At 39.7% G+C, this 24342-nt stretch overlaps 1 protein-coding gene across 2 annotated transcripts in view; it reads right to left on the minus strand.

Moving 5' to 3' along the window:
* LOC144683516 (plexin-A2-like) overlaps positions 1-19167 on the minus strand; it is a 393900-nt gene extending 374733 nt beyond the window's left edge. The window contains exons 1-3 of one of the 2 annotated variants that reach the window (XM_078546585.1): positions 19086-19167; positions 11574-12796; positions 8029-8211 (exon numbers count right to left, since the gene is read on the minus strand). In XM_078546585.1, the coding sequence (XP_078402711.1) occupies positions 8029-8211; positions 11574-12743 (1353 nt within the window). In that variant the 5' untranslated portion in view covers positions 12744-12796; positions 19086-19167. Of the gene's footprint in view, positions 1-8028; positions 8212-11573; positions 12797-18197; positions 18322-19085 lie in introns of those variants that run through there. The other variant, XM_078546586.1, reaches the window with a different exon arrangement.
* Between the last annotated feature and the right edge of the window lie 5175 nt (positions 19168-24342).

Consider the following 24342-nt stretch of genomic DNA (forward strand, 5'->3'; position numbering starts at 1 on the left):
AGTAAGGTCAATGGACCAAATGGCCAAGTCCTCTACTTGCGTTCCTAGCTTAAAATGAGGATGGTGAGTACCATAGAGATGTCCAAAGCCTGGTCCAATTCAAAATGCCATCAAGGCATTATTGCACTAAGCATACAGTTAAATCAGAGATAAGCATTGGGCCATATTATTTATACTGGCAGGGAGTTGTAATGCAGTTGTTAAAACAATAAAATGAAATACTAAATATACACCTTTGTGCTAATGTTATTTTCTTGCAATGATCTCAGTAGGTTTCTGATGAACAAAATGTCAATAACTGGGTCAAAGAACACTGCTGACCATTATGTCTGGTGACATGATTCGTCAATTAGTGTTTATAATTTGGCAATGTCCTGCTGTCCATTAAACATAAATGAAATGCAACAAGCCACCAGTTTGCTCTGCCACATCACTGTTCTACCAAGTTAATGCCTGGGCTGAAAATAGTTAACCATTAGCTTCTTCAAAAAATTGCATTTGCAGGATTAACATCCCACGGCCAATTTTATAAAAAGCTTCATTAAGTGGCAGACAGCAGTATGAAAGATTTTATCACTTTGTTATTTCTTCTTTTTCACCACAACACAATATGGGCACAGAAACAACTTTGGACTCTCTCTCCCCACTCCCATGTCTAGCAGGAATGAAGCACAAACCTAGCTGACTGCAAACTGCCCGAAACTTTAAACAATATCCAAAAGGAAAATGAGTCAGGCCTTATTGAACTTGGAAACTTAAAAGTCAGTTGAATAGGAAAGCAGACCGCCTATGGCTGCTCATCTAAACTGTGCAATATTTGCTCCAGGAAATGTCAAAAACGTGAAGGAATTTGAAAATGATTTCTTCACTTTGGAAGATGGCTGTGCTGCATTACAAGAGACAAAGAACATGATCCTGAAACACAAAAGATTTTACAAGATAATAAAAAAAATTGCTGTCTGTGTTATGCTGCTTGTTATGCAGAGGTCAGGTCAGGCCAGTGAGCGCTTTGTTGCTGACCCATCTCCTCAAAAGTCCAGCTCACAAATCCACAGGGACTCATTAAAAAAAAGAAAACAAACATTAAATCTTCACAGTTACTCTGGGAATGAAGCCAACTTATAGGGCCAGATGATTGCCAAGCCCAAAGTGCCTTCCACTCAATTCACATCAGGCTTTCAGTTAAGTCTCGTTTGTTTCTTTGGTCTTTTAGTGCTCTCTCTTGTTCCCAAAGTAAGGGCTTTGGTGAACAGAGCTTTTAGATATTTTAAAACTAACATGACCATGGTCTGGTCAATTCAATTCTAATATTCAATTATTTTGAAGGTCGCAGCACTATTTAAACATACTAATAAAAAACGTGATTGCCTGTTTAATTATGTTAAACATGGGAAAGGGCCACTCGCCCCATGTATTTCTTTTTTAAAAAAAAATGTGTGGAATTATTCGCATCACTCTTATCCTGAAAGGCAGCCTGAGTAAATTTGCATGGCTAAGCTTAATATACTTATCTAGCACTGCCCAACATCAAGGTTTAAATCAATGCAGAAGAGGAATTTCAGACTACAGGGAAAATAAGCAATTGGAGTCACTACTAACAGCACATTTCATTTGCCTGGTATCTTCTAACTTATCAGTAAGTCTATTAGAATGGAAGTTATTTCACATCAAGGCAGAAATCCATTTCTAGCCTTTGTATGTAGGTTTGCCTTATGTTGCTGGAGGCTTTTGCAAACCAGATTTAGGAAGCACTAAAAGTTTTAAGTCTATCAAAGTCTGCACACTGACATAGCAATAATGCCTCACAAAAATAGCCTCCCAATTCTATTGGATGGGCACATTCATTTGTCCAGCCTTATGCTTCTGGCTGAATAAAAAAAAACTTGGACCAAGAATGGCTCCTTGGAGTGATTCCATATGTTAGTACACACTATGCTTCTGACTGATGCTCTTTGCTGGCAAACAGAAAGCTTACCTTATTCACTATGTTGTGGCTTTCGTGCAGCCGACTCAGATGCCGTTTTCCTAATAAACAGATGACAATGGCATGAAGGAATGTGGCCCAAACACTTGGCCAGTTTGCAATTTCTCAGGGGATTGCTCCATCCATGAATTCTAAGGCTTTGAAAAGCGTGTGAACCTATTGGAGGAAGTCGTGGTTTGTTAAAAGGACATGCTTTCTGGATTCCACTGGGGGCACTTCTAAAAGGTCGCTGAGATAATATAAACTACCATAAAGACCAACTATTACTTTAACCCTTTCATCTGCATCTCCTCCAAAGGAAACAAGAGTTTTGCCCTTACAAACAAGGTCGTTCATGGAAAAAAAAAAGTTGACCCTTTTAGTACCAAGTTTCCAAACTGGTTTGCCATTTCAAAGATAGGGAACAATTTTTTTTTGTTCATAAAATTAATTTATAATCATCAGAATGGGTCAATGGGACTGTTCTATTCGTAATCACTAGACATCTATTGAAAGATGAATGGCTCCAACTATAAATCCTACTGACTGCCCATGCGGTGAGAGGCAGAGACTGACTTTTAAAACCTTGTTATTTATTGTTCCAACATAGGAAACATCTCATCCAGGTGATCTTTTTGAACTACTCGTTTTTTTCAATATACGTTTTTCTTCAAGCTAGGCAGTGATCTTTCTAAAATAGTAGGATGCAACCTGAATTTTTAAAATATCAGTGTATGGTGTAATTAACGACCTGTAGAATAGTTTTTTTATATGATAATTGAATAGTAATTTACAAGACTTTGCAATATTTGTGTAATGTTTTATAGTCATTTACACATTCATTCAGCAATGTAGAACTACCATCTGGATGCAAGATGGAGCTGAGATGCAAGGACAAAATGATGGATAAGAAGCTCATTTGTGTATAGAAAAGATACATTAAGAACCAGCATGAGATACGCAATGTCTCAAGGCCCAAAATACAAGAGCCTAGTAAGCACTGCAACATGGAGAGGGTACAGAAAGGAAGAAAAGAAATGTTGAAAGCCTTGACACAAATGGAGAAAGTGCAGATATATACGATCAAAAAGGAGAAACCTGCTGACTATAAACAAAGAGAGCAGAAGGTTAATAAGACTAAAGATACTTGAGCACATCATGGCTATCATGGAAGATAAACCCACTGAAAACCTAGTTAACTCAGATTTCACCTTTTTAATACTCACTGCACAAACTTAGTTTCTATAGTTCAATCAAAAGCCAGCATGCAAGTCTTGCAAATCTTGATGCTTGGAAAATTGTTTTGACACTTTGTAAAAGGACATAGCTTTGAATTATGCACCCACTCACCTCTATATAGGGGATTAAGTGAGGTTTTTATGGGAAGAGAAACAGAAACTATGCTTCCATTAACCATACAGGAAAAGAAAGATAAAGTGCCTCTGACAGGGAAATAATAGCTGACAACTTTTCACTGAGGTAAAAGATTAATGCCCTACCTAGTTTGAAATACAATCATAAAAGAATAGAGCACTGTCTATTTGATACCCAACATATTTTTGACATTTCAGAGACCTAAATTGTCAGGCTTCAATGTAGTGGCTGTTCTATCACAAGAACCTTTCAGTACTTACCACACTTCAATTAACCAGTGTGGTTCTCTAGGTCTTGGCTACAAAGTATCTAAAGTAAAGTGATACTAAATTAAGGAGGAGGAGATGTCAGAAAATCAAAATGTGGCTAAATTCAAGAGCGAGAAATACAAAAAACTGAAAGTAAAAAAGTCAAGCTTGTGAAGCAGAAATATCAAGGTCATGAACCTCCACATAATGGACTCGAATGACTTTTATATTTACAAAAGGTCCATGGATTTTCTTAAACTATCAAGATTACTAGTCTTTAGGCAATTTTGCTGCAAGTATATCAAACCCAGAAACTGAACACTCAGTATTTTTGGTCATTTCTCACTAGAAATCAGTCAAAGAATTGCTAGATATGGTCCATTACACAATTCACAAAATATACTCACCTATTTTTAAAATTTGGATTTGAGTTGTAACAAAACTGTTCCACGACATTAGGGGATTTTCCCAAAGCAGTATCACACATACAAAATAGTAAGGTGCGGCAGAGGGGTGCACTCAGGTGAGGGTTGGTGAGAGTTCCGTTGGCAATGGTAGGCACAACAGAATTTAACAGGGCGGATTTACCACTAAACACAGGATGTCAGTGAAGAGGTTAAGGTTCTGGTGTTGCCTGGGATTGGCTTGCACTATTACACAATTGGGAAATAATGCTGGAGGCCAACAGATTTGACTGTTTTTACTAATTGGATACCAATCCACGTGGCTGGTGAGACTACAATCTTTTTCGAGCAGACAATAATATGATCCAAATCAGTTCCAGACGGCCAGAGAGTATTAAAAAAGATTGAAACTTTTCCAACAATGTTCATCTCTTTCTATTTAAAATACTCCTTTGCCAAAAGACTCTCGGCTGGATTTTCATCCTCAAGGCGGGTAGCGGGAGTCAGAAAAATTCCTGGCACAGCCCACCCACCTCAGGAGAAGGTACCAGGAAAGACAGCATTTTCATTGGCGGGGGGTGGTGGGGGGGGGGTGGTTTGTGATGGGCTGCTGGCCATCCCATGCCACGCCTCAGGATAGGCAAGCTAAAGTAGTTGGGAATGGGGAGGGCAGCTACAGGATTGCAGCACAACCGCACACCCACCCCAGCACATACCACTCCCCATCAGGCAGGTGCGTGTGCAGAGTAGAGAACTACAAAAATATATTGCCTAACAGGCAAAGGACAGCTGATATTTGTTTCAAGTCACACATTACCCTATTCCTGTGACTTGGCTAACACTTCAGTGCACTATCAAGGGAGTGCTGCATTGTCAGAGACACTGCCTTTCAGATCAGATGTTAAATTGAGGCCCATCTACCCTCGAGTGGATGGAAAAGATCCAAAGGTATTACCTGAAGAAAAGGTGTGCTGGATAATGTTTATTTTACAAACAACATCACCTACAGATTAGGCGGTCAATTATTTAATTAGCATTTGTGGGAGCTTGCCATGCTTGAATTGGCTATCATATTTCCCTACACTACATTCCCCACATTGCTATATTTCAAAAGTAGTTCTTCGGGTCTGAAGCATTTCGGGACATCCCGAGGGAAAGAAAGGCACAAGGGTGAGTTTTCTCTTGTTGAACCGGAGCCCATTTACCACAATCACAAATTTAGAACCAGAAAAACGGATCTAGCCATGGATGAACCTTGTTCTATTAGACAGTCTTGTATAGTGGTGCCTGCATTCAACTGGAAAAATATATTTTGTTCCGTGTTCTCCAAATAAAAGAATCACACTGTGTCTTGGGGTTCAGTTTTGCCAAACACTGCTGCCTGGTTCTTAAAATGCTCTCCCCAGCATCAGACAGTGTGTACTGCATTAAAAAACCATTGCTGAATGAATGTGTGTGACTATGTTAATGCTACAAGATCATTCTTTAAAAAAAATCCTGTATTGATGCCCATTATCCCCTCTCAAAATACGCTATTTTATGACTAAATTATTTGAAGGATTCATGTCCATTCTTGGGTCGCAGCACTAAACATATTGGCAGTGCACATTCCGGTAGATTATTGTGGTACCTTCAAATCCATGCAGAAACATACACTGGAGGCCCTATGTAACTATATAGTTGTAGACGTATAATTATCATAACTATTGATCTCAATGTTGAAGATATTAATTCACCCAGCTTGCACAGCCTTATGGAAGGGTGAGTTCCAGATTTTCACTACCCTTTGTATGAAGAAGTGAATACAGGAGCTGAATGCCAAAGGCAAGAGCCTTTAGCACCAAGAAAAAAGCTCACCATTCTTGGCTCAACGCAATGAGGGATGTGCAATAATTATGTCCTTGCCAGCATTGCCTACATCACAAGAATAGATTTAAAACTTATTGCAATCGAGCATCACAATAGATGACGTGTAAATTAAGTACGTCTTAGGGTAATGACATTTTGCACCATATAAAACCATTTGAAAGTTACACAGTTAATTGATGGCCTAGATATAATGGTTATTTGAGAGGACAAAGTTCTACTAAACATTAATTACAAGAAGAAATTACAAATCCCAGTAATTTAGAAGATGGTTAAGGGGAAGTGACGATCAAACTTTTCAACATATTAAGTGGAATTGACAGGGTAGATATCACATTATTTCCACCGGTTGGGGTATTATGGATTAGGGGACGTAGCCTAAAAATTAGAGCCAAACCTTTGAGGAGTGAGGTTAGGAAACATTTTTAAATGCAAAGGGTGGTCCAAGTTTGGAATTATCCTCTGCCAAAGAATGTTGATGCTGGGTCAATTGTCAAGTTTGAATCAGCAATTGATGGTTTTTTATTTACCAAAACTACATGGACGAAAGCGGGTATACGGAGTTAGGCTTCAGATCAGCCATGATCTCATTGAATGGTGGAACAGGCTCGAGAGGCTAAACCGCCTACTCCTGTTCCTGCAAAGAGAAAGATCAGTGCATTTTTCTTTAAGTAGACACGTCTTCGGCTCTTAGCCAAACTGTGAAACATTTCATGATGCATCTTATCCAGAGATTAATTTACTGCAAATGACCAAGAATATCGCTAAATAGCTGAATGTAGAACCACAGGAACACAGATAGAGGCAGTTCAACTCATCACACCTGTGCAGGTCCTTTGCCAGTGTAGTGCAAAATCTGTCCTATCCTCTACCCATTACTCTGGATCTTCCTTGGCATCGAGTATTTAACCAATTTTCCCTTAAAAGGTGCAATGGCTTCTGCCACTGGTGCAAAGCATTCAAATGCTGGCCATACAAACCTCCTCATTATTTCATACACATAACAAACTTCATTCAAATTGTAGATCTTACACCGGTGATGGAAATATTTTTTTCAAGCCTTTGAATTTCTTGCCAAATAACTGTTTACTGTAGACTGGCACAGTTTTATAACCAGGCAGGGAGGGGGAGAAAAAGGAGAGGGGGTGAATACAAGATGGGATGAAGATCAAAGTGACCTGTAATTCAAAGTAAAAATGTTTGTCTTCATTCCAGTTGCAGCAGCTTCTAACTAATTACCAAAGCTTATCTGCTGCTCATATTGAGAAGCTAGCACAAAATGAGTGGAATTTACTGTTGGACAAATACAGATTTTACGCTTAGATTTTGCTCATTCTATAACTCTGGAATAAAACACAGCCACAAATATAAGGAGCACGTGAATCCACACATTATATCCCCATGTGTGTTGCTTCATTGCAATCTGAAAAATTCCAAAGAAAGTTTCTGAACATCTTGCACAAGTTTAAGCCAGTCAAAAATTAAAAAAAGAGAAAGCAGAAGGTAACTATGCTGAAGCACTATTCATAATCGATAATAATCACATTTAAAAGAATTTTTGATCACAGAAGTGAGTTAAGGAGATTCACTTCATTGGGGAATATTTGTAGAATGACGTGGAGATTTATATAGGGACCCTTGTGGAGACACTGTAGATGTGAACATTTCACATTTAACACTTGTATGAAAAATAAATGTATTCTGCAGGGAAATATTTACTGACTCAATGTGTCAAAATAAGTCAACGGTGATTGCACCAGGCTTTCTAAAGTGTATAATCCCACACAACAGGTCAGGTAGCATCTGCAAAGAGAATAGATTTTCAGTGTTGAATCTTTAATAAAAATATCTCATTTTTTAGACTGAGCCATTTCTTCTCAGTTTTATCCAACTGACAGGGTCATCGGTGTACACACTCCTCAGATAATCACTGTTAATTTATTATTGCGCTGTATTGATCGCTGGTTGAACTGTCTTTAATTAAATAGAAACTTGCCTATGAATATCAAATCACATTCTGCTCATTATGAAACAAGAGAAGTTCCAGTATGATGAATTTTTGGCAGCTTGAGATAATCAACTTTTTAAAAAAAACGCCTGCTATATTGAAGCACTCTTGACTTGTCCTGACCAGTGAGTAGCACCACAGCTGAAAGTTGAGATTCTACTTTACCTTTTTAAGTCTCCCACTCTTAGTTCCTACGAAAACCACAGAGTGATCATTGTAGACATAGGATGCCACAGATGTCATTCGGTCCCTATCCTCTGTGAAAACTGTAATGCCTTCCACAAGCACAGATCCCCCAAGGGGTTGGTTTATATCCAAACCACAAAAGTCATCGTCAATTGGGACTGGCTGTAAGTAAGAAAACAAGGTCTCAGGTTGCAATAATTCATTCATGAGGCACCCACTAAATAGGATACACTGAAGATTTGCTCTCAATTGATTTTCTGTGAAAAATTTAGAGGAAGATATCCTTTGTGAGGTCAGTGGAATGATACAGTACACTGATGTTACAATATGCTGTCTCATGAAATGATAGGACATAACTTCACATTTGAAGCACAGCAAGTACTCAATCTCAGCAACCATTCAATCTCAACAATGCTGGGGGTGCAACAAGCAAATTCCTCAAGAGAAGGAGCAAGTAACAGATCATCACAGGCCACGTTCACACCCAGCTTATCAAGTGATTTTGGAGAAATAAGTAGAGGGCTAAAAGCACATTGTGATCAAGAGCATTGCCGGGTTTAATTTTTTTGTTGATTGCATATTTAGAGGTAGCTGGCTCCTCAGATCATCACTATTGGTAAGCACTTGTTTTAAGTGTTGCCTGCTGGTGTATAAGTACATGTTGGGATCTACAAATGAACAGCGATGTTTGATTTAGATCAATTTCCAGCAAAGGTCTAAATAGTGACTACTAATATGGCTATGACTGTTTTTTATTTTGCCCAAAATGAGATAAAAGGGATAAATGTGTCTGAGTAGCAATTTTTTTGGGCACGCACACACACAGAGCCATGCGTACACAGTGATTAACCTCTTCAACCACCAGAGAATGCAGCTAAGTAGGGACAGTGCAGCTAGCCACATGTAGGTAAACAAGGTTCAGGGATGAAACTAGTACAATGTTTGCAGACAGAGCAATTAGGGATGGTGACAATTGCTGGCCACGCTCACATCCCATGAAAGAATAGGAAAAAGTTAAACTACCAAATTCTAAGATGCTTCAGGGCTCAGAATACAAATATACTTGCTGAGATTAAGTATTTTAATGTTCTAAAAGGACATCAGATTCAGTAAATTAATTTAGGGATTTGCTGGTGTAGTGGTTATGTCACTGGACTAGTAATTTAGATTCCTGGACTAATTATCCAGAGAACAAAAAGTTCAAATCTCACCAAGGCTGTTTAAGAATTTGAATTCCATTCCAAATATTTGGGGGGAAAAAAAAATTGGTATCAACAAAAGTGTCTGTGGAGCTGCTGGATGGTCATAAACACTCAGCTGGTTCACTAATGTTTTTTGCCCTTACCCAATCTGGCCTGTGTGTGACTGCAGTCCAATATCAACATGGTTGACTCTTAACTGTCCTCTAAAATGGCCACACAATTGTACCAGGGCAACTGGGGATGGGCAATGCCAGCATTTCCAGCAATGCCCATGTCCAATACAAAAAACTCATAGCACAGCATCATAGTTCTGTAACTGAAGTGTATAATAGAAGCTACATTAGACTCTGATGGAACTAAGGATTGCTAATTTGAAGTAAAATTACTTCCAGCTAAGTAAGCATAACTCATGTAGGATAAATATGAACTTCATACCTTAACCCAGTATTATCAGCCAGGATTCGCAGCACTGTTCCATGCAGTTGAGTTGAAAGCATAAAATTGAACTATTCGCGACAGATTCAGGGGTGGGCCAACTGCTTACTTTTTTTGTTAAACCTGGTCCGATACTGCAAAATGCTATTTGTTGCTGGTGCAAAGAAAAGTGATGTAGGGATATACAGGCGCAGTGTCTCCAAACCAGCAACCTCAGGGCTGAGTCCATGCCGGATTTCAGGTCGTTCCGGTTTTCGCATTGGGCAGTTTGGGCAGAGCCAGGTCAGGTGGGGTCAAGGGTTGCTCGGACCACTCAGCGGATGAAGCGACTGGTGCACAAAGCCAATTACTAGTCCACCACACCACCACACCAGTGCAGCACCTAACTCAACAAGCTAGTAAGTTATTTTACTCATTTATTAAGAATTAAAATTCATGCATGACAGCTAATAAAAATGTTTGGTTTTCAGGCAGCTGGATTTGACACCCTGTATATAAATAAAACTTCCTTTTTGACCCTACTACACCCCCTCCTCACTCCAGATAAGCACATACATGCCACCATTCCTTTGTTACAAAGGCAGGCAGATGACTTACTGTCAAACCTTTGCCAGCTCACTTTGCAATCAGCCACAGAGGTGAATGGAAATCCTCTAATTTCCTACGAGGAAGCTCCTAACCTCCATTTAACATAAACACCTCACCATGATATGACCTTAATGAGATTGAGAAGTTACTGTGACACATGAGCACATATTTATGTCCTACCATTCCATGCCACAGCGGAGTGACAAAGCAATCAAAAGACACTCAATGAGGTAGAGGACAGCAACATTAAAAATGTTTGCGCATGAACATTTACTAATATATTCAGTGAAATAATGAACAAAAGGTCCTTGTCCATGTTCAGTATAAGAATTATACAGGTTGTTCAGCCCATCACACTTGTACTTAACTTCTGAAAGAGTTGTCCACTTAGTTTCATTCCCTGCATTTTCCAAAATACATTTTCAATTTTGTTTTTAAAATATTTATCCGTTTCTCTTTTAAAAGTTTATTATGGATTCTGCTTGATACAGATTCCACCCCTCCTCCCCCACCTAGGGTGTTCCATGTCCTTGTAAACCCTTGTTAAAGCTTAAAAAGTATTTAACCTCCTGTTCATTTTTTTTATGTCCTCCAGTTACCAACCCACCAACCAATGGGAATAGTTTCCCCTCATCAAACACTTCATAATTTAATCCCCAATATCACATTAGTGGACCTTTCATAGTCTTGACTTCCCTCAAGTAAGGCAACCAACATATAATTTTTATGTAGGTGCAACAAAACAGTTTCAATCCATTTAATATTATACCTATGATACATTTTTTAAAAAAAAGAAATCTATCCTAGATCAATATCATCTGCAGCATATCTGGATTAGAAATACACTTTAGCACAAAATTTAGGCTAACACTGAGCACTGAGAAAGCTACATTGCTGGAGGCACCATCTTTTGGATGAGACATTAAACCTAGGACTCCTTTATCCTTTCAGGTGGATGTAGAAGATCCCATATGATTCAAAGAATATCAGGGGTGTCCCCCTGAGTGTCCTAGCCAATACTTATCCCTCAATCAACATCACAAAAACAGATTATTTAGTCATCATCATACTGCTGTTGTGTGACCTGTGTGCAAATTAGCTGCCATGCTTCCTACTTTACAATGGTAACTATACTACAAAAGTGATTTGTTTGCTATAATTGCTTTGGGACAACCTGAGATTGTGAAAGGTGTTGTACAAATGTTTGGATGAGCAAAGCAAACAGGTTTTCCATGACATTTAAACAAAGTTTGAGCTAGTAATAGAAATCTTTCAACAGGGGGTAATAGGGAGACCTACCGCATGTGTACAACGGACATCCTTTCCTAGTAACCAATTCAGTTCCAGATTCCCTTCACCACGGTAACATGACTGCAGTCTGTCCTTTATCTGCTGATTTATATATTTCACAACAAACACACAGAGTGCCGACTCATCTGGTGGATGCTTATACTGCTTCTGACCTTTGGAGAATATGGTGAACAAAACATCATCATCTGTAGAAATGTTTAAAGATTTTGCCAAAACACTGCCAGGTTTAGACAAGTATGCAGCTTGCAAAAGACGATATTCGATTCCATTTTTTACACAACCTACAGGGAGTGAAACATAGGAATGAAATTTGGGATCTTCCTTGCATAATCGCACAATTCTGGAGGTGTAGAACTGATCATTTGTTGACCCAGTAACTCCTTCAGTTTCTGGCTGCACAGTTAAGAAATATACAAAATTTCCATTGCTAAAACCATATATGTAAAATATGTCAAAGTGAGACACCATTGCCAGGGTGTCCGAAGGAATTTTAATCAAGGAAGCAACAAAGTCACTGTGCAACACATAATCAAACATAGCAGAAGATTCAGGATCCTGTGGCAATTTCCGGCTGGAAATAGTTGGAAAATAGTCTTGTTTGCCATCCACCGCAGTTCCAATAAAGAGCTTGCTGTCCGATCCCTCCGATGAGACAATTACACCATACATTGTCCCTGTTTCATTAACACTAGATAAGTAGTGTTCCTTCTTATGTGAAGGTTCTACCAGTATAAAGAGGTCATCCAATCGCAGGAGCTTGCAGACTCCCTGAAAGAGACTCCCACAGGCCAACAACCTGTTCTCAGAGTAATCAATAAGAAGCAATTTGTTTACATTGTTAGTCATTGTTAGGGGCTCATTACAAGGCTGAACAATCAGCGGAGGATAACAGGATTTGTTGTCCTCTTCTGGACCAGTTTTATGCTTCAATAACAATGTTAAATTGCTTGATAGTTTGTAAATCCAATTGACAGCTCCAACATAAACATTCCCTGTTATACTATGAACGGCCAAGTGGTTGAGTGTCCATTCCCGGTTTTGGATTGGAAAGTTGACGTATTCCTTGCTGCTCCATGAAGACCGTGTAAGGACAACGATGAGGATGGCGAGAGGAACCACACAATTCGACATTTTGGGACACTCTTTCCTCGGCTTCATTGCAGGAAGTACTTGATTCCAATCTATACCAAAACTTAGACGTTTACATGACTCTGAAAGGCAAACCAGATGGTTAGTACATGTAAAAAATTTCATTAAAACATGTCAAATATATTAAATCTAAACACATTTTAGGGAATTAAAAGGTTGAGCTTGATTTTCCTTTGAGGCAGCATCACTAGCTTATGTGCGTCATGGACTTCCATCCCCCACCCACTCCCAGACCATTTTTCCTGAGACAAGGCCAATTATCTTTACATGAAGTCCCCACCTCAGAACTGTAAAATCTTATGGTACTGCAGCAAGGCAATCACTGCAGTATGAGAAAGAAGGGCAATGACAATTAGCGGAGCTTCATGGAGATATACGTGAAAGGTAATTTAAGTGGCCCTGAAGGAGCCTGCAGTCAACAATGGTAGGAGAGCAGAAGAGAGGCAGAGGTGGCCACCATCAGGCCTCATCCCTCTTTCACTAGATTTGGCACTCTATCTATGCCTGTAAACCTAGTACTGTGACCCCTATTCTGGTCTTGCTGTAGGTGGTAGTACTGTGATTTCCCCAATGCCACTCTTTGCAGTCAATAAAAAGAGCTAGTCAAAGTATCAGCAGTTGGAATTTCTTTTTCCAGCATATTGAGGGGAAAATATTTCAAGCCCAATGTAGGGCAATTTGGTGTTAGCCCTCCCCAGTCCAATTTTCCTCTGCTTTAAATTTGATTAATATTTCTAGCTACGGTCTTCACTTAATGCTGTGAGATATTATACAATTATGAGTATTCATCTCTTACTACGTTAACAGACACAATAACTTGCTTAAAATAAATAGGTGAACATCCATTAAAATGGTAGATCAATGGTAGTCTTATGAAACACGTACAAGAGCTAAGAATCTCTTGTCGAGGCAAGAGAGACTAAAAAGCTATAGGAAATTCCTTGCCAACACCCCAAAGGCAATCAAGCAAGTTCCAAGAGACCACATCAACAGCTGGCATTTACGTTGTGTCTTTAACGTGGTAAAATGTTCCAAGACACTTAACAGGATCATTAACCAAAAGCTGACATTGAGTCAGATAAGGAGTTATTAGGACAGGTGACCAAAAGCTTTATAAAAGAGGTACATTTCAAGAAGTTTCTCAAAGGAGAGGAAGGTAGTAAGTGGAGAGGTTTATGGAGAGAACTCCAGAGCTTTAAGCCCTAATCAGCTGAAGGCACAGTTATCAATGATGAGGTGAAGAGACCAGTGACTTATATCACTAGACTCTACTAACCCAGCAACACTGGGCACAAACACATTCTCATTGTGTTCTTCAGCAACCAAGTCATCTTGTACAAGGAAAGGATTGTGCTTTTAGGTTTTTATTTAATTGACCATACCACATTAGAAAGCCTCATTTGTTTTTGCAAAAGCTTGGCGACAATGGAAATGGATTTTCCTTGATTCGTGAACTATAACACATGGTTCTTTCTTCCACTCAGCTGTAAGCATACATGGTTTATTTATGCTGTGAATAAGCCCTGACCAAATGCGCTGTGTTACACTGGTCTATACTGAAAGGCACCTGGCAGACATGGTACCAAATCCTCCACTAAATTTAAATATGTCTAGAAACTATTTGTTTTTCATCCATCTGCCATACGTTTTTGTCTTCTATGAACTTGCAAATTGCTCCCAGAATCTGTCATCCAGGTTTTTAATAAAGATTGTGAAAACAACGTCCGCAAAATAGATCCTGTCGGATTCAATTAAGTTGGTAACAAACTGTTTCACAAAACATGCTGCGATTCCTTAATAGTTCTTTCTCTTTGAAGATAAACATAGAGCACATCTCCAATCATCCCTTCTAACAATTTAACCAAAGATAAACTAATAGGCCTATAGTTTCCTGGATCTAACATTGCCCATTTTAAATACAGATGCACCATAGATCTCTTCCCCCAGTTGATGGCAACAATCCAAGACTGAAATGAGCTGCTTGAGTACACGAGTAGTGGTTTATATAACATGGCCCTTATTTCTTTTAACACCATGGATTGATACATTAAGGCCTACGGCCCAATTTGCTTTAGGGGCCCTGACTTTAAGTGAGTACTTTCTCGGCAGCTACTCCTACATGCTCAGTTTTAGCATCAAACCTATGCTGCCACATCGATAACTCAGCATCATTCTCAGTAGTGAAGACTGATGAAAGGTAATCAGATAACCTTTGGTCATATCTTGGCCTGCAGAATCCCTCACTAGCCCTATGTAGTCCTTAATGACCCTCTTACTGCTAACATTAGAGAGATGGTGGCATCGGGGTAATGTCATTAGTAATCCAGAGACCCAGGCTAATGCTCTGAGGATACAGATTCAAATCCCACCATGGCAGCTAATGAAATTCAAGTTCAATTAATAAAATCTGGAATTGAAAAGCTAGTCTCAGTAATGGTGACCAGGAAACTATCAATTGCTGTAAAAACCCATCTGGTTCACTCATGCCCTTTAGAGAAGGAAATCTGCCATCCTTACCTGGTCTGGCCTATATGTAACACCAGACCCACAGCATTGTGGTTGACTCTTAACTACCCTCTCAGTTCAAGGGCAATTAGGTATGACAAGAAATGCTGGCCTTGCCAGTGTTGCCAACATCTCATGATAGAATAAATTTTAAAAATACCAGCAAATACCTTCCTATCACTACCTTAACTATCCCCTTCTCCACTGCCCTCGCAGTCAATCTAATAAAATATGTTTTTGCTATAGTTTTGTCAGAAGCCTATTCCTCACTTCTTGCATTGTTAAAACGTTTGCTTGTTATTATCCTACAGCGCAATGTCCAGGTCCACATGAAATCTAACATCACATAATGCTCTAAATGTGGAAATAGAAACTATTCCAAATGATGAAATATCATTCTTCTGAGTTAACATTGCATGGCTGATGCGCAAGAGTCAGATATTAAGTTTGAAGTTTCATCCAATGCGCTAGATAAATATGACATTCATCGGGCAAAAAATTGAATAGAGTGGCACAGGAAACATTTCTTGCAGATGTGGATCAGCCTCAGTTCCGTCACTGCCACATTTATTTTCATTAGGAAGGTGTTCTGAAGTGTTGATGTGCTGCCACTCTCCAGCCAACTCACAATGAAAGAAGCTCCCATCTGTTACAGCAGCCAGCTGGCCTTGCAGACTCAGTATGTGCCCAGCTCCATTCGCTGGTGCTTGGATTCCGACTCTGTTGTTAAACAGTATCATCACGCAGAGTGTGAGAAGACTGTAGAACTAGCCGGAAATTTCCTTCAATGGTAGCAGGGCAGCAGGAGAAAAAAAAAAGTGGCATTTTAAACATCCTCCTGGTTAAAATTGAATTGCTGGAGAGAGGTTTTGAGGTGATGGAGAGACTTCCAGCAGCGGAAAACCTTTCACCTGGAAAGTCAATATTTTCGGAAGCTCTACAAGCAGCTACATAAGAGCTTGAACAAGCCAAAACATTTCACCTCAATTCTGGCTTAGAATTTTAATATGACAGCCACAGAGCAAGTTCAAAGTTATTCCTTGGATAGACAAGGCGCAGTGATTCTACTGGATAAAAGGCCACATATACAGTGTAAAAAGTTGCCAACTCTCACTTCTAAATATAGTCAACTTCTTGCAAACTATTTCCCAGTCCTTAGAAGTTCCTTTGACTTGGGTCTCATTTTGAACAGATTTGACCTTCTTGTCGACCTGTTAGACTTCAGATGAGGTTGACCTTGAGTCAGAGTTAGGCTCAATCAGAGTTGATAGCTGATATAGTGCTGGGGGAGTGCTGCATTGTTGGAGGTGCCATCTTGGGATAAGATGGTATATACCTTTTCCCCTACCCAAGCCCAGAGGCATTAACATTCGTGCAACGGCCAATTGCTGAATTAGGAACTTAATGATCATGGGCAGAATCTTCCATTCCTGGAGACAGGAAGGCCTGAAAATTGGCATTAGGGAATGGCATGCCTGGTTGACAACATGTTCTGCATTTAGGCCATTTTGGTTCTGGAAGGAGCAGGTGGGGGTGGTGGTGTGGGGGGCAGTGGTGCTGTGTCACACCCACCCACAAGCAGAGGGTGGCCCATTAGGCCAATTATTTGCCCTACATTAAGGCTACTCAGCAGAAGTTGAGTATTCCAGTTGGTTTTTGGACTCTCCAATGAGGCCCAGCCACAACACACACACAAGCACGCACGCAGCTCCCACCTCAGGCAATGAAGCTGCCGATGTGTCATTGCTAGAGGGCCTCCTATTCACCCTCTAGCCTCAGGAGCCTGCCCACCATCCTTAATGGATGCGCTCATTGACTACTAATTGGTCAGGCCTACAGAATTCACGTCATGCAACATGGTGTCAGGACCCGGAAATTCATCTGGGGTCTCGACCCACGTGTTCAAATCTCACCATGGAGATCTGTGAACTTGAGTTCGATGAATTTAATTATATGTGAAATGGAACCAGGATAGAAAATAACCACGTATGCCGTCAGATTGTACTAAAAACCTCAAATAGTTTTCGAGCATCCTTCAGGCATGGGAATCTTCCACCCTTGCCTGGTCTGGCTTCTATGTGACATGGAATGTTACAGTTTGGCTTAGCCCCTCTGCAATGGGGTAGCATGTTTGGGATTTTACACCTGGTTTAAGCCCACTGCAGTGGGGATTTGCATATCCTTTCTGCCTGACTAAAGAGACAACTGTGATCTGTGTTTGTGGCTTGTGGTTTGTGACTGACTCACCTGTTTACTGGTTGCAGTTCAGGTATACTGAACTTCAATAAGGAGGCCAGCTGGTATATACAGCACTTGCACCCCTCACCCTTTTAATACCAGTGTAATTGGTACATTGTACTAGTAAACATATCAGGACTAATATAGAGATAGATAATTAGGTGAATACCGGACATATGTGGAATATAAACCACACAGTGTAGTTGGATTGAATAGCTTATTTCTGTGTTGTATATTTTTTGAATAGAGAAACAAGTCTCTTGAGAGGTTTGTAATACAAATTGACATCTGGCGAATGTACATTGGAATTGTATGTGGATCAGATGTAATGTTTAAAAAAACACTTTCCATTCATTCACATCATGTAAAATTCTTGATCCAAGTATAAAATATGCTTATTAGACTATTTGACAAGGAATTTTAAGGTTAATTTTCAAAGTTCATAGCTCCCGCATTTTGGTGCTTAATCAACAAGGTTCAGTTTTACAAATGCCAGGAAGGCACAGTGGTATTGTCACTGGACTGGTATTCCAGAGACCCAGGTACTGCTCTGGGGACCCTGGTTTAAATCCCCCCATGGCAGATGGTGGAATTTGAATTCAATAAAAAAAATCTGGAATTAAAAGTTTAATGATGACCATGAAATCATTGTCGATTGTCGCAAAAAAAAACCATCTGGTTCGCTAACGTCCTTTAGGGAAGGAAATCAGCTGTCCTTACCTAGTCCAGCCTACATATATGACTCCAGACCCACAGCAATGTGGTTGACTCTTAAATGCCCTCTGAACAAGGGCAATTAGGGTTGGGCAATAAGTGCTGGGCTAGCCAGCGACACCTCCATCCCCGAATGAACAAAAAAGCTTAGTTATTTTAATACAAATCCTATGATTGTAACAAAGATTTAAAAAGTTCAACAAAATAAAAAAAATTGTCTTTCTTCTAACTGATTGCTTTTCTGTCATTCACTCTGCTTTATCACAATTTCGGTTTTCTATTTTAATAGGTCACAGTTTATGTTCACCGTCAGAATTTAGCACTTAGCTCTACTCGTGAGCCTCCAGGACACCAACATCCTCAGGAGGTGGAACCCAGATCATTCATAACTGGTTTCCAATTGGCTGCAAACAAACTTCAAACCCTGTTTCCCCATTAACCGAAGCTCATGAGTTGAGATATTGACCAGGTCACCTCATGGAGGGGATCGGGTCAAATTCTCAATGTCGTCTTTATAAAGCAAGGTTATAGCATCATCAATCAGTAAATTATCTTGCCTGTGGCAAAAATGTACCAAACGCAATATGTTGTCAGTGCTCAGAATTAAACTGTACATTTGTGCGAATACAACCATTTTGTTCTTTACCGATGCTCAGAGATATTTCAGTTTAAATTGTTTTCTGTCTTATGCTTTTACAAACACTGCTTAAATAAAACTCAAGAAAAAATGATTAAATGAGTCGAGTACAATGATCTCCAACTGAATATTTCGACTGCAGTGCGTTTTTTTTTACTGACTAGACATGGATTATTTCTTTATTTAACCATAGCGCAGCCTGTTCAAATAAGGCTTGAAAGTAGGATTACACATTTTTGACTGGATGAAATACTCACAGGGAACAATGCTTTTCAACTTCAGCAGGTTACGTGAATGATTTTTATTTTTCCATCATAATGATTGATTTTCCCTGGCGTCCTAAAGGTAAAAGAGAAAATAATTTCACATTGTTTTCTTTCCACCATGCATTTCACAATCTCAACTCACATAAATACTTAACACTCCAGTTGGAGAAGTCAGCCACAGTTAAATGTTTCAGTCAGTTCTACAAGTTTTATTTCCTTCCCATTCACCAGTCTGATCTGGTTATTAGTGCTGTGCTAAGAAGGTGCACAGCCACAATCCTTAGATGGATGTTTGCTTCCCAATCAGAACAATGCCAAGTCAACTGTAATGGTGTTCAAATCTTCAATTATTATTCTGATTCTCTTTGGGTTGACAGGTTGCCTCTGACAAATCATGACTTTTCTTCTATGCAGCCATTGCAATAGTCACCATTGGCAGTCATGCCCTCAACTATCTACACCCCAAGCTCTGGAATTCTCTCCCTAAACCTCTGCATCTCTCTACTTCACTCCTCTTTTAAGATTCTCCTTAAAATCTACCCCTGCTACCACATTTTTTGTTACCTATCCGAATCTCTCCTTTTGTGGCTCAGTCACATTCTGTTGAGACACAAACACGAAAAATGCTGGAAAAACTCAGCAGGTTGAGCAGCATCTTTGGAGAGAGAAACAGTGTTAACATTTCGAGTCCGTATGACCCTTCTTCAGAGCTGTTGAAACACTCCTGTGAAGTGCCCTGGAACATTCAACCACATTAAAGGCACTATAAAAATGCATATTATTGCTTTTGATTTTGCTATAGATTCTTGTTAAATGATTCAGTAAGCTGGTCATTTTGCATTAAGAAACTAACGAAACGATTTCCACCTAAAGAGAGATTCATTTAAAGATTTTGATTTACATTATCTCTGGTCTCATGTGAAAATTGTTGTTTAGAGTTTAGATCATAAACATAAATAAAAGAATTGCAGCGCACGTAACCATTTGACATACACAACAAACTATAAAGACCCATTCTGATTTTGGTCCCACTTAAGAATTTCGAAACCAGTGTGGTCCTCTGTCAACATTCAAATGTTCTATAATAGGCACTGTTCTAACTGAAGGCTGCAGTTGTAGGAGATCAATTCGTATGTAGCATATAATAGGCACTGCTCTTGCTTTTAAAGTTAAAACAGCAACAATTTGCATTTAGATAGCACCTTTAATATGGAAAATCATTTGACAGTGTTCCATTGCAGGAGCGACAAAACGCAAAGAGGCGCCAAGCTGTGGTAGAATAGCTGAGAGGAATAACTGAAAGCTTGATTGAAACAGTAGTCATTCAGGAAGCTAATGCAGAAAGAGAAGATGGTGAGGTTTAAGGGGGTATTACCAGAGAGGAGGACTGAGGCACTGAAAGCCTCGTTAACCAAAAGACAGGATACACAGAGGGGAAAAGTTGAAGGGTAGGGATGGAAGATTAGAGTAGACTGCAAAGGGAAGGTTGATTGATGCTGGGAAAAGATTTAAACAGGAGGCCAAAAAGCCATGAGCTCAATCCATCAAGAGCAGGAAGACATTGCGGGTGGTAGGAAGCTGAGCCTAGTGCAGAAAGGTTACAGGCGACAGAATCTGAGAAATTGACATGAGTTCAAATGGTGAAGCAGCAGAAATGGGTGTTTTCAGCACTCGGCCACTAAGGGGCACCATGTAGATGAGAGGGTTAAAGCCTTGGGGAACTCCAATTGTGGTTGCTCAGGTACAGGAAAAAGCTATTCCTGGAGATATACTTGCTGATTTCAAACGGGTATCGGTGGAACAAGGGAGCAGTCTAATAGAGCAAAGAGAAAAGGGTTAGGTCAGTGGGGGGAATGGTATAATTGGCCATGTTGCATACCGCAGAGAGACGAGAAGTGGGCAAGGAGGGATAATAGCAATGATAGTGGATATCATTTATGTGTATCAGCAAGTATAGGAGCTAAGAAAGGTCATTAAGTGGTTAGGGTTGGGGAGAGGAGGAAGCAAAGAAGCCAGAGGTGGGTTCCATGGATTGGGGGTAGGGTTTTTTAAAAATCCCCAAGTCCAATAGGTGGTTCTGAGCAGTGCACGGGGCGCTGTGGAAGGTGACATGGTGCAGGGGAGAAGCAGAAGTGTTGCACAAATCAGATCAATCTTGCAGCTGAGGAAATCCGTCTATAATTATATTTAACGTTCGACGTAATGATTGGATCATACATAGTGAACAGCATTTGTGGTTATCCTTTGTTTGGAACTTTAACTATGGTTAGTGACTTTTGAAAGGTATTGAATGATGGGTGGGGTTGCTGGGGTTTATAGTAACATGGGATTGGTTTGCATCAGCTAGTGGCAGCTTAAAAAATTCTTTCGAGTTATCAACAGTCACAGATTGCAACTCTTTTGAGTACAACCACAGTTCTTGGTTTCCGGGAGTGGGACATGAACCCACAACCCTCTGATTCAAAGGCGAGAGTGCTATGAACTGAGCCACAGCTGACACCTGGTCCAGTTGGGTCGAGGTGATATTAACAACATTTCCCATGTGACAGTAACTGAGTCGGCAATGTTAGCACAAGCCAACCAGCATCTGACTTGAAGATGAGTTAGGTCAATACACAGTAGCACTGCAGTGCCACCTATCTTGGAGAACAATCCTGGAGGACTCAAGCAAAGGCTAAAGAAAATCTAAGTGTACCCAAAGGTGGTGCAGCATGCTGTGTGCAAGGTAGAAACTGGACTTTGCATGTGCAAGAGCACATAAACCTGTGTGCACTGTAATTTATTTAAACTCTATTTTACACACATTTGAAATCAACATAAATTTGATGTGGTGAATGTTTATAATTGTGCCTCCAGCTTTTCTTCAGTTAATTTTGTAAAACACCTAGGTAGATTTGGTCAGATATGACAGAAAGGCATTGTAAAATTTGCCTAGTTAAATACCACTGATCGCCCATGAGAAACTTGCACAATGCAAGTACCCAACCCAATAGACAAACATACATGCAACATTTTCACTATGTTCAAAACCTTATGCAGCTGGAGGACAGGTGAAAAAAATGTTTCATGGGAACATTTTCAAAATGATTCACCTCTTTTCTAAGAAATTTGCATTCGGTCCGTCATATTCGACACATTTGCACTGAGCCAGTCAGATGGAAGAACTCTGATTTATGGTAGGACCAGTTTCAGAATTGGCAATTAGATATAACCGTGACACAGCAATTTTATAAACAGCTGAAGTTGAAAACAATAGTGACCTAACTTTAAAATAAATCAGCTATGACCTGCTTCGGGATGTCCCAAGGGCTTGAAAGGTGCTATGTAAATGGGAGGTCTTTCTTTACTTTAATACTTGGATACAAAGCGTTACAGTTAAGCCTCAGAAAACCATGTATAGTGACAAAAATATAGAAATACATGAAGTTATCATCAATTTCATAATGCTGACACCCACATTCCAAGTCACAGTTTTAGCTGGTCAAGTTGTACGTTCACATTATAACAGTTTCAAAAGCTGCATTTTAATTGGCCAAATTGTAATCAGAATGGACAAGTACAAGATGCAGCGGTGTGTGATTATAATCCTTTTCACAAATCTGGCTTCAGTTTCTTCCTTATTTTGCTGAAGCCTACTTGGCCATCTAATAATCACATGTTTTCATTTAATCCAGAGAGTAAAGCGCACTTGCACGTGGAGTAGTCGAGTGAATTGCATATAAACATTTAAGGGGAAGCCAGATAAGCACCCGAGGCAGTAAGGAATAAAGGGATACGCTGAAAGGGTTAGATGAAAATAGATGGGAGGAATCTTGGTGTGGAGCAAAAACACTGGCTTCCACCATGTGGAATGACCTGTTTGTGCACTGTAATTTCTATATAATTCTATGCAATTACAACCACCTCAGCAGGGAAATAGCGCGAATGTCTACCTGCCAAGGCTGAGAAAGTGAAAAATAATTATCCGTTACTCTCATTCCCAAAAATGTCTTGCTGTGAACTTTGGAATTCTTTGTCCTTTCATTGCTCAATATTGACCACACAGGTTCAATGTGACGTAGGCCGTTCCACTCCTTCCCTGCGAGAAACACAGCCAACGGGAGTAGTCAAAAGAGACAATCACATCATCTGATATTGAAGGTCAACTTAGTTTCAGAGTGGTCTGCCACTCTGAAATATCCTTCATCAATTGGTCAGCAAAGGGACCAAGTAAAATAACAGAAATCATCCAAGATGGGTCACAGTGTAGAGGCATTAGACAATAAGTCCCTATATCGTGGAGTAGTAACTGCTTTGTCATCTTAATTCTCTGCAGCTCTCCACTGAACAGCCTGTTCCCAGCAGGTAGTACTCAAGGATTTTGATGCAGTCAAGTATTAAAAAAATAAAGGAGGCACAGATATGCAAAATATGAAATAGAAACTATACAGAAGTACTTTTAAAAATCAATGACAAAAGCAACAAGTTCTTCTGTTCAATTCTAAAAATATCTCTGTTCAGTGGAGAGTCCTGATGACCTAGGAGAGCAACTGAACCCCATAGGGTAAGAGAGCCGAATTAACACTCGCAGCTTGAACTGAAGCACCACAGCTTGCTGCTGCTGTTGTTAATTCAACTCTCTCATACAGTCAGGCTCAGGGCAGCCAGTGTTTTTCCAATGAGGTCATCAGTACTCAAGATTTTAAAAAAAAATTTGAACATTAACCACACTTCTCCAAATAAAGGTGCCAATGGAGAATTGCTTTCAACATGGTGCTGGATTAAAGGAAGAAAAATAACTATACTACCACATTAAACAGTGTTCAAACATAATGGAAATTCTTTGTTCTGCTATGGCAAGAATATACTTATATTCCAGCAATAACAAATGAAGAGTCCAATAGCTAAAATAGCTATTTGTTACTTCATGTTTTTAACATGGGGAGGATTCCAGAAATCTAGAAGTCAAAAACAACTATTTTAAATCTGGATTTACAACAGCTACTTGCACAATATATACCGCTTTCAATGTAGAAATAAACTTCCCAAGGCACTTCACAGGAATGTTATCAGACAGAATTGGACACTGAGCCATGCAGAGATATTAGCATTCATTGAAAATTCATTGTGTTTAAATTGTATGTAGGGATGGGCATTTAACGGGGGTTCAGTCATGTCCCTATATATAGAGACTGAAACTGTGGTTGTTGGGTTAGGAGGTATATGCTTGCAATGTGTAACTCTGTAAATAAATGCTTATAAAAGTATG

The sequence above is a fragment of the Cetorhinus maximus genome, chromosome 8 (assembly GCF_964194155.1).
Source record: "Cetorhinus maximus chromosome 8, sCetMax3.hap1.1, whole genome shotgun sequence".
Classification (NCBI taxonomy): Eukaryota; Metazoa; Chordata; class Chondrichthyes; order Lamniformes; family Cetorhinidae; genus Cetorhinus; species Cetorhinus maximus.